Source organism: Cynara cardunculus (assembly GCF_001531365.2).
Source record: "Cynara cardunculus var. scolymus isolate 2C chromosome LG 5, CcrdV1, whole genome shotgun sequence".
Taxonomy (NCBI): domain Eukaryota; kingdom Viridiplantae; phylum Streptophyta; class Magnoliopsida; order Asterales; family Asteraceae; genus Cynara; species Cynara cardunculus.
In genome coordinates, this window is record NC_037532.1 from 3843649 (window position 1) to 3854951 (window position 11303).

An 11303-nucleotide genomic window follows, 5' to 3' on the forward strand; every position below is an offset into this window, starting at 1 on the left:
CACGTGTTCAATAAATATCCATATAATTCAAGAAATATTACGGATTCGTTTGCTTTGTGATTGTTAGGAACAAATCAACGTTCGTTGACAAAATTAAGTTGTTGGTTCTTAGTGTCGTCCAACTTTGTTGGGCCGTCGATCGTGACGGAGCAATGGAAAGACTTGTAGAGTTGCAGATTCTATCGCCCCTTGTAATACGTAGATTGTCTTTTTAAGCAAATAAGAATACGTAAACGAACAAGTCGCTAATCCCGTTTTAGTAAACTCCTAGCACGTTGTCTCATTGGGAAATTTAAATACTTTCACAAACACGTTCATACATATTTATGCATTTACACACACACACGCGCACACACTTGATGGGTACGTACAAACGGCTAAAATATGCTAAAATTTGTTTTTATTTTTTGGAAAATACGAGTCTTTTACGAGAAATCTAGCATATGAAAATTATCGCAATCACATAGACTGATCTCTTATACCATCCTTGAATTATACCCAGACTCCCAAATTTTACGCTATATAACAGAACAAAAAAATCAAATACTGAAGGCATATTGAAACCATAGCTCGTGATTACTTTTATAGGTATGTAGACCACAAAATCTGTTATGAGTTCATCTACGTAAGTCGTAAGATATTGTAATATTAGAACGTGATTTATTACTGTTCTTTGCATATTATTAGCCTACACTAATCAAGGTTGTTTGGGTTTTGGTTAACACGCTCAGTGGTTCCCTAATCAAAAGAAATCGTACCTGAATCGATTTGCGAAATAGAATCTGAAATCGACTGAAATCACTTGCTAACGCTTGAAGTTTTATCTGTTTTCAAAACCCTTATTTGTCTCGGTATTCCGTCTTGACTTCTTTCCTTATAATGGAAAAGAAAGTTGAGTGCCTACCTCTCCATTTTGTTGCTTAATTGAGTTTCTCACACTCTCCCAAGTGATCGTTGGTCGAAAATGGGTTACTGGTTTCCAATTTTGTTCGGGATTTCTGGTAATTGGCTAATTAGATGGACTTCCATTTTCATACAAATACACAGTCCTTGAAATTTTCTTAGCATTATGTTAGGTGTTACATATTCGTCAACTTACAGTAATAGATCCGAACTAAAGGGTCTTTGGTCTAGCGGTATCGTAGTCTTTAACCTCTTAGGAGGTCAGGGGTTCAAACCTCCTCATAGGTGAGAAAGGTGTGCGAGTTTATTTGTTGAATTTGCTGTATATAAATATTATATACTTCAAAGAAAAAAACTTAACAATAATAGATCTGAACATGTGTTCACAATTCTATTTTAGTTTATCTTAAAATGAGGTCCACTTTTAAAAATAAGTCATCACTTTCCAATTTTACCCTTAATTATGAGATGCATAATGTTTATCTCTATTATAAAAAGTAAAAACACCATTTAATTATTTTAAAAGTGTAATAATTATAAGTTTTTAAAACTATGTTATATTTTATTTCTCAGACACTTAGTTTGGGACATAGTGAGTACTAAAAAAGAATATATTATCAAAGCGTTTTTGGCCTAGCAGTATCGTAATTTTTGACTTCCTATAAGGTCAATGGTTCAAACATCACTAAATGTGAGGAGAGTGTGTGAGTTTATTTGTTGCATTTGTCGTATATAAATGTTATATACTTATAAAAAAACGAATATAATTATGTAAGAGAACGCTAATTTTAATTAAAAATTGTCTTAAATCCATTCCCGTAATATTTAAAGTTGTTTTTCATTCCAAATCAAACTTTCCGTTTAAATCATAATTCTGTTTGTATTTTCAAATTATAAAGTTGAATTTATCTCGACCCGAATTTGAGCTTACACTAAAAACTCACGGAGTTTGAGGTAAACCTAACGTTATCAAATTAAGTTCGATCTCGACTTGACTCGTTGACTCTCGAATCCAAATAATAAAAGTGATTATCTTATTCCATCTGAAGCAATAGGTTTGGTTCCGCTGATAATGAGAGTTACGATGAGAACAGTAAAAAGGAATCCCCACCTTGGATCAATTTTAATTGAAGAGTTTCAGTAAATTAACACTAATGAAAAACCAGCTCAATTCCCTTCTAAAACGCAATTTATAAGTTGTTTCGGAACTAGAACTGATCAATCGTCCAAATCTTTTCACATAATTGTTTACGATAAAACTGCACCCATGACATAAAAGTAGCCATGTGCAACTTATTAAACTTCAAGTTTAACCTATTATTTTTTACAAACATATATTAAATTCAATGGATTATTTAATCATTGTTAAAATTTATTTTAATTTAAATTAGTGTTTATTTTTATAAATACATTGGTGTCATTTTTTTTACAATAATGATTTAAATTATAACTTTATTAAACATATGGTTGAATAAATATTAAGTTTCTCTTAATATTTCTCTGTCTTTTAAAATTAAATAATTGTATGTTTTTATTTCTTTTATCTGTTAAACCGGAAAAAAGACTGTTATTTGTAAATATATATTTTATGTTATGTTTTACTACTCTTGATTATTTAGGTAAATGTTGATTACTGACAATCTCAACCGGACTTATGGATAACCTATATTTAAGGACACCAATTTGATGGAACAGAGAGGGATTGAGCCCATGACCTGTTTTATATTTGGACAAAGTCGTTGACTATGTGATTTTAATTATATTTGTGCATTGAAATCGTCTTTGATGAATAATTAGGGTCGATTCAAACAGAGAGAGATCTTGAAATTTTTTTAAGTGGTGATATCATTTGACTGTAAGAAACAAATAGATGGATTGGTCTGTTGTTTAGTTCATTTTTTTTATATGTAAGGTCATGTATTCAAGTTTTTTATTGTAATTTTTTTTTTCTTTCAAAAACACAATAAATCTGAAATGAAAAGTTAAAGACTAAGAAAAAACACTAATGTGGTTCGAACTCAGGTGTAGGATGGAAGAAGAGTATTGCAAACCAACTCTACCAAAAAAAACTTGTGTTCTGATTATAGTTTCAAAATATATAAGATGACACACAACAAATTGATACGATAATACTTTTCATGATCTTAAATATTTTTTACACTATGGCGGACGTTCTTTGATTCAAATAGGAAGGTTAGATAAGAAAGAAAAGTTAAAACAAAATTCATATGTGAATAATTGAAAAACTCTATTTAAAAAATGCACATGTAAATTTATATGAATAATCTCTAATATCGCAATTCACATGTGAATTTCTTAATTAAATGTAAATTCTATATTTTTTTTAAGAGTAACGAGAATAAAGAAATATTTATAAAGACATAAAATATAACAGAAAGGGTAATTAGTGGTTGACAAAGGGGAGCATGTGAAAAATGAACCTTCAAACTGTGATTGGTACCTTGACCTTATTCGTATCCCTTTCCCCGAAACCCCATTAAAAACGATGCTCCAATTTCATCCCTTTCTTACCTCTCTCATGGCGGAATCTTGAAGCCTCGTCTTCTCTCTGGAATCTCCTCGCTGCTTACAGATTTTAAGTCTATCCACCTCAACCTCTGCTTAATTTCTTCGTCTTCGTCATCAATCGTCAAAAACGAGGTAAAATTTGGAATTATTACTTATATATATGTATGTATAGCTTAGATGTTAGAGCTACTATTTCGATCATTCTTTTATGTGCAGTCGACTTAGATTTGTGCTATAATTTTCGCGTCGGTGACTATATCGATTTGATTTTTGTAGAAGAAAAGTAACGAATGGCTGCTCTATCTTAGTTCTCCTTGTTGAACTGGTTCTGATTCAGGTTTCATTTCTCAGATTTGAGGTTAGAGTTTACATTTTGGTAAATTATTTAATTGTATTCGACGTTTTTCTTCTTCAATCTCGGCTAAATTCGTTCTTATCTTCGTTCTGCCATGGAAGCCTCCTGGATCACATGTTTTTATTTATAGTTTTGTCGTGAATTCGTTTATGAAAATCGTGTGTGTGCAATGTATAAAATTATTACAGTCTCCCTAGTTAAAAACTAATGATATATGGTCATATAGAAAGTATAACAGCAAGGTTCGAAAATTTTGGAATGATTCACACATTATTATGCCGCTTTTCGAAACAATTATTTAATTCTTTTCCTCTTTTTGGCCTTTTCTCTAAATCGTACTTTTGGTTCTTCTAATTCAAATCTCTTTCAAATTCATTGCCGCCTATTGATTTCACATCTTACGAATCAATTCAATTACACAAATCTGGAAAATATTTTGAATCTGTAAAAATTGATTCAAAAACGTTGCAGTCGCATTTTAAAAATTAAAACAAAAACGATATATTTGCTGTTTAATTAAGATATATTAAATTATTAAATTAATGCGTAGTATTATGTATGTGGGAACCGCGTAGCTGGAATCACCGTTTGCGGCACTTGTCGACGCTCCCGCCGGATATTTTGCGGATATTTTACTTATTATTAAATTAGTGGAAGCTAGTCGCGCTGCAGAGCGCGTGTTAGTTACACCCCGTTTAAAAATGGGTTCGTGTTCTTTAGAGTTACGCGTATGGGTGACACGTTTCATGTAACCTGCATTATCAGGGGTGGAAACTTGTAGATAAATACTGATTGAATTGTCCCCACCCAGTTACATTTCTAGTATTTATATGTAACGTTTGTTGTTGCAAAATATTAATAACTTCAGTTTTGATTCGTAAGATTTCTTTAGTTTTTTCGCCATTAGAGGTAATTGTATACTTACAATTCGTAATCAGACGTTTTTTGTTAAAAATTATGTTTCTTAGAGCATATGGATTTCGTTTTGTATTACCTTATATGAATTATGCATTGACGGAATCCTGAATGATTATACATAGCAAAAATAGGATTTAATACTAATTTATCATTCATTATTGTTCTCGTTGTAGTCTTGTATATCTGTCAATGTTTTCCAAATATTCCACCCTAATTTAGAGTTGAAAAGTTCATTTCCTTGATTTTAAAGAGTCAGATGTATAATTTCTAGTGGGCCGATTATTTGTTGTTTTAGAATAAATATAAGTTTTAGAAGTTTGACTATTAGTCTTTTATTACAACAAAGAAAAAGTCTTGGACATATGAGCCTTCTTAGTTTAAACTTGAGGTCAAGTTCTTCCCCAATCCAGTTATGTGAACGTAACTCGTTTGACCCGCTAAGCTTGATATCCTTTCTTGCTTCTTGATATAATAGATGAGAAGCGGAACCGAAGAAAGTATAAAAAAAAATGATAATCATAATATTATTTATGTCCCCGAGATTTAATGAAGCTAAAGTTAACCATGATTTTGGATTTATGCCAGCAAAACACTGATGAATCATGTCAGTTTGTCATGATCACCTGTATGTATGCTTCTGAAACAAAAGTAGTTATGACCTGATATTTTCCTGCCACTGCTTTTCTTATTGATTCTGATGCTTATTGAATCAGGTTTTTGTAAGCGCCCATATATCCGAAAAAGCAAAATGGCATCATCTCTGGTAAGCAGACTCTCATTTAAAGCTTGTCATATTCCGCCAACTTACTGTGATAAGAAGGAAATAATATTTGTTTTGCGAGTTTGATTATTTTCTCAAGCTTATAATAATGGTGGTTTCGATGTTAATTTGCTGAATGTATTTATGTGTTGTATTTTTTTGTTTACAGGCTAATAAGTCGCATAAAGGTTATAGGAGGACAGAATCAAGAAATAAACATTCGTGGTGGTGGGATAGCCACATTAGTCCCAAGAACTCCAAATGGCTGGCAGAAAATCTGGAGGGTAAGCAACTAAGTTGCAATTCTTTTACTTTTGACCGATATACAATTTTTTGAATCATCCATTTTTGGGGTTTCATCTTTATTTCTTCATGTAAATAGGCCCCTAAGTCACATCTTGCATGTCCTTGACTAATCCTATTGGGTCTTGAAGTTAACAGTCGGACACAAAGACTCGAACTGCTGAGGGATGACCATTAGGAAAGAAACCCAAGGCCTCACCTCAATAAATGGAAATGTCAAATGACATAAAAGAACAACAGGACCTATTCCATTCTTTCTGTTCCTTGTGCCTACTTCCACGATATATTTGTGTTCTTTTTTTGGTAGTCCCTCTCTTTCTTAATTTTTTTGGTTAGTAGGCAGTATTCTTGTGGCAGGGATGTGGTCTTAACAGCAGTAGTTTGTAAGGAACTTCTATGAAGTTCACTAAGAAAGGTGAAATTTATCTTCATGTCAGATAACAGACTTTTAACATTAACACATGTCTATAGTCCATAAGATCCCCCAGTCCATTAACCTTGTGTCCATAAATGGGCTTAAAAGATTGAAATTTGCCTACAAATAAGAAGACTGTTGTTTGTCCATTACTTCTTGTCCACCTTCAACATCTAATGATTAGTGGTATGTCCTTTTTAGTTTATACTTCTGTCTGTTCCATAAAAGGGGTGATTCTTAATTAACCCCCTATGCATGCTATTTGAATCAAGAAGGATGTTCAAATAGAATGTTGGGATCGTGTGAGAATACCAGTTAGAACAAACTTTTGGATGAGTTGATTTTTTGATCTAACTTTATCTTCACTTTCACCACTTTCATGAACTTTTACATACATTTACTCACTGTCACATGCATGAATTTGTTAAAGTTTCAGTCATGATGATATAAATATGTTATTATAGGCAGGTGAAGGTATATAAAGGTTTTGTTCTCACATTCTCACCATTAACTTATTCTTATCTGGACCCAACCTTATTTGATCATACATGAAGGGTTTAAATTACTACAAAATAATTTGGGATAGTGATATATCATTAGTTAAAGGAACATCAGGGAAAAAGGAAAGATTTCTGGGTTAGTTACGAAATATCAGTTATTGGAAAGCTTTAAGGTTGGAGTGCCTATTTAAATGAATTTGTGATATTAATCTATGTTCATAAGCTTTTATTATTTTGTCTTCAAGTATTTTAGATCTTCCACATACAATCAAATAATTTCCTGAAACTCTGTTGTTTTCCTGTGGCCTATCACGCTTCCTCATGAAAAGTAGGCCATGTTCTTTCTCATTTTTAATGCATAACTCAAAAATTAAACACCTTTTTTGGCTTTCTTTATTCTTTTTTCCCACAAAAAAGTGGGATTTGGGACATGAAATTCTAGGTATTACCACCTAATAGTCCAATACCACTCAAACCAATTACTTTTTTGCAAATTAAAGGCCTTCCCTTCTCATGGAAGTTGATAATATGTCCCCACTTTTGGTTCCTTAGTGGCTGTCATAGTTGTTCCTTGAAATCTCTGCACTTTCTAGTGATCCAATCCATCTGGGGCCCTATTCTTTAACTCAAAATCAAAATCACAACAATCAATGTAAACCCATTCCAAATTTGAATGGCCAAGATTTTGAACCATAGAGTTACAAAAGAGTTCTTGATTGCAGAAATGGACCAAAGTGTGAAGCGAATGTTGAAGCTGATTGAAGAAGAAGGCGATTCGTTCGCCAAGAAAGCCGAGATGTATTACCAAAAGAGGCCAGAACTCGTGTCTCATGTTGAAGAGTTCTACCGGATGTACCGATCGTTAGCGGAGCGGTACGATAATGTCACCGGTGAGTTACGAAAGAACATCCCCTCGGATCTCCAATCTCAAGGCTCGGGAATCTCCGATGTCGGTTCTGAACCACCCTCGACGATCCCGTCTTCGAACCAACGGGTCCGGTCCGGGAGTCGAGCTGCTGGTTTTGATGTCTTCCTTAAAAGCGGTGGAAGTAGCTCGGATTTGGGAACCAAAGAAGGAGACGAGACGTCGACATTGGATTCTGAATCGGAATCCGACGATTCATCTGTGAATAACTACTCGAGTGCATCGGCAAACAGCGATCGCCATGGGTTGCGTAAGAGAATCACCGAGTTGGAAACCGAGCTTCGGAAGTTTCAGATGCAACAAGAAGAAAATCTCGGTGGATCTCACAAGAATACAATAAAGAACGAAAGCACCGAAGAAGAACTGCGAATTGCTAACGAAAAGATACGAGTTTCAGAGGATGTTATAGGAAAATTGCGGATCGAGCTTCAAAAGTATGAATCGATGTCACCTCGACCTCCGATGATCAATGACGGTTTGGAAGCAGAATTCTCGGAGCAAGAACACACAATCCAGGCACTCAAGGTCGAGCTGAAAGCAACCAGAGAAAAACTTAATAATTCAGAGGAAGAAGTGAAAAGATTGAGGCATGAAATTGAGAACAATGGTTCCTCAAATAATCATTTACAGGAGAAGCTGGGATCAGCCCAGAAGGACATTTCGGGTTGGAAATCGAAACTCGACAAAGAGAAAAGAGAAGTATCAAAGCTGCAGGATCGGATAACGAGATACAAAGCGAATCTAGCGGAACGTGATCGAGAAATCCGGGCTTTGCGAGAAACGCTATCGAACGCAAACAAGAGCTTGTCCGAAGAGAATCTGCAGCTTCAAGAACAAGTCACGAAAATGTTAAAAGAACGGGCGCTGCTTGACGACACCATCAAAGAATGGGATTTACGTTGCCAATGTTCCGAAGAAGAGCTCCGGAGGATGAAGATTGCCAAAATGGAAATGGAATTGGATATCGAGCTGTTGAATTCAGAAAAAGACGATCTCGTGGTTAAAGTCTCGGAAATGGACCGAGAGCTGAGTTCGAAAGACGCTGAGATGGACCGTTTGAGCCGGCATTTGCACCAATTACACTTGGAACATGTACAGTTGGTTGACGGGATCGAGAAATCGAAAAAGTCGATCGAGGAATTAACGTGCAGAAGCGAAGAACTCGAGAGGGAAACCGAGAGGCAACGGGAAGTAATTAAAGAAGGAGCGGAGGAGAAACGAGAGGTAATACGACAACTGTGTTTTTCCCTCGAGCATTACAGAGACGGATATCAAATGCTAAGGCAGGCTTTCGTGGGTCATAATAAACGACATCCGGTCATGGCATCGTAGACGATGGAGCGGAGTCGAAGCATAAGTTATGTAATTGTGTTTGTGGTGTTTTTATAGTTGGTATGATTATGGGTTCGTTTTCGAGTGTGTAACAAAGCAAAGGCTTCCTTCAGGCTTGGATGTTGACGTATCCTGGTGATGGATTTGGATGTCTTTCTGTGTACTGTATTTAGTTTTTGCAATACGGTTTTTTTGTGGAAGAGAGAAAAAAAGTCGCATGTTCCAAAATTAAATGTCTAAGATTTTAAATTATATTTTTGTACCTTCACTTTCTCTATCTTATTATGTGTTGTTCACTGTTTGGACATTAAAACTGGAACGGAATGTGTCAAGAAGATTCTCGTTTTTATTTTCAGAAGAGGAAATTACGAGTTTATTTCATATGATTCGGGATTAATTGTTGTTACACTTCTTATGATTTAAAGTTTATTGATGTTTTTATCTACACTAGAAGGATACTCGCGTAATACAGCGAGATACATCTCGATGTTAATGTTTCATTTTATTCTATCATCTGTCGATGTTATAATACGGTTTTAAGAAAAACGATAATAAATTTATTTTTAAATAAATTATAAATTTGAAGATATCTTTAAAAAATTTAAAAAACAAATCGATATAAATATCAAATTAACTATTTAAAAGATCTATTTTTGTTGTATAATTTCTTTAGTTTAACTTTTTTATTATAATTTAATTTAGGTTTATTAAGAAAGTAATTATTTTTTATTTTAATAATATAATTTTTTATAAAGATAATAATTAAGTATTATGTTAGAAAATAATGATTATTCTAATTATATTTTAGATTTTTTATATTTAAAATGAAATATTTATCTAGTATTTGATTATGTTTATCTGTAATTAGTTACACGAATTCAAGTATGGAGCTTTAATAAGTTGTACTTATGCATTATTTATTTGTAATTTTTGAATTTTAAGTAATATGCATCAATAAACAATACTTCATGCATAAAAAATAGTTCTTAAGAGTTTTTGAAACTTTTTTTTTATTACCGTGGATATTCAATCCGCTATGCGAGCCGACTAATCCCAGTATAACCACCTACTTTGCAGGTAGCTCGAAATCATCGCATTTGAACCTCTGTGGCCACAAGGAGATTTTTATTTCTTCCCAAAACTTTTCTTTCTATAGGTAAAAGATAATAGAAACGGAAAGAAAATAATGACAAGTTTACTTCCAAAACTTTCTTTCCACGTGTGAATGAAAGGAAGGGGAAGAAAAAAAATTAGAACCATTTAAAAAATTATTAAAAATACAAGACTACGTGGCCTTTTAGTAAAAATAATATATTTTTAGAGGGGGTATATTTATAAAAATGATATATTTTCTATCCTTTCTCTCTTGTTCAAGAAGAGGGAATTCTATTTTTCCTTTTTCCATTCCTTTCAAAAACACAAATGAAAAAACTAGTTTCATTTCCTTTTTTTTCCCTCCGTTTATTTCCATCCATTTCTTTTCCTATCTTTTCTTTCCAGATTAGAGAACACAACTTAAAAGAAACAAAAATTGCAATGAACTGCAAACTATAATCGAAAGGGTAAATTATTATTTTGTCATGTGATTTTGAAATATGATTTGCATTTCTATGATTTACAATTGATAATAGTTTTTAATCCTTATGATTAATAAGTTATTGTCGTTTTTGTTCATATGATTTACGTTTAATTGTTATTTACGTACCTCATACTAAAAGATCGGAGTTAGGGCGAAAATAACAATAAATTATCAATTATAAAGATGAAAATCCAAAATTTGCGACTACAGGGACTAAAGCTGCAATTTTTAACAAACCACGAGGACTAAAAAACGCAATTTACTCGCTTCGGAATTTATAAAACATAAAAGATTGGCCCATGCAGGTCTCGAACCTGCGACCTTCGCGTTATTAGCACGACGCTCTAACCAACTGAGCTAATAGGCCTTATTGTTTGAATCATTTCTATGAGACTATATAGCAAATAATCCATATATCAGATGGTATTACCCCAAAAAAGAGTTCATTAAGAATCTGGAAAACGCTCTCGCGTATACAAAAATATATTCGCATTATCGATTTTTTAAAAAAATAAAGAAAAAAAAAATCATAAATGGAATGCTCCAAATTCTACCTACTCTTACCTTAAAAATACAAGGTCATTTTACGTCATTGAACCAATAACCATCTTTCAGCTAACTTAATCAATAAGTATAAATTTGAATCAGTAATCATCCATTTGTTTTTATAGAATTTTTAAACTAAATAAGAAAAAGGTGATACCAAATTATTCTTTGTTGAGTAATAACTTAATCCTTGAATAAAATATTGAATGCTACTGCGGGTACAGGCGAAGAAATGATA

General features: G+C 33.2%; 1 protein-coding gene and 1 non-coding gene across 4 annotated transcripts; one reads left to right on the top strand and one right to left on the bottom strand.

Annotated features, from left to right (window-relative positions):
* Positions 1-3396: 3396 nt before the first annotated feature.
* Positions 3397-9168, top strand: LOC112513216 (protein NETWORKED 4A). 3 transcript variants are annotated; one of them, XM_025119416.1, is made up of 5 exons: positions 3397-3564; positions 3709-3790; positions 5419-5468; positions 5635-5749; positions 7406-9168. In XM_025119416.1, exons 3-5 carry the CDS (start codon positions 5454-5456, stop codon positions 8938-8940), a joined length of 1665 nt encoding a protein of 554 aa, XP_024975184.1. In that variant the 5' UTR covers positions 3397-3564; positions 3709-3790; positions 5419-5453; the 3' UTR covers positions 8941-9168. The 3 variants fall into 3 exon arrangements, with proteins under 3 accessions (XP_024975184.1, XP_024975185.1, XP_024975183.1); XM_025119417.1 differs by lacking the exons at positions 3397-3564; positions 3709-3790 and adding an exon at positions 3821-4664; XM_025119415.1 differs by lacking the exons at positions 3397-3564; positions 3709-3790 and adding an exon at positions 4673-5330.
* A 1644-nt stretch (positions 9169-10812) lies between these two features.
* On the bottom strand, positions 10813-10886 carry TRNAI-AAU. The gene has a single exon. It is a non-coding gene; the product is annotated as a tRNA-Ile (tRNA).
* Between the last annotated feature and the right edge of the window lie 417 nt (positions 10887-11303).

What these genes read in the sequence shown, in the direction of transcription:
- LOC112513216 (XM_025119415.1), top strand. Translation starts at nt 5,252, where the DNA reads ATGAAGCTAAAGTTAACCATGATTTTGGATTTATGCCAGCAAAACACT. An exon ending in GCAAAATGGCATCATCTCTG is followed by an intron (nt 5,469 to 5,634) that starts GTAAGCAGACTC and finishes TTTTGTTTACAG; the next exon opens with GCTAATAAGTCGCATAAAGG. An exon ending in GCTGGCAGAAAATCTGGAGG is followed by an intron (nt 5,750 to 7,405) that starts GTAAGCAACTAA and finishes TCTTGATTGCAG; the next exon opens with AAATGGACCAAAGTGTGAAG.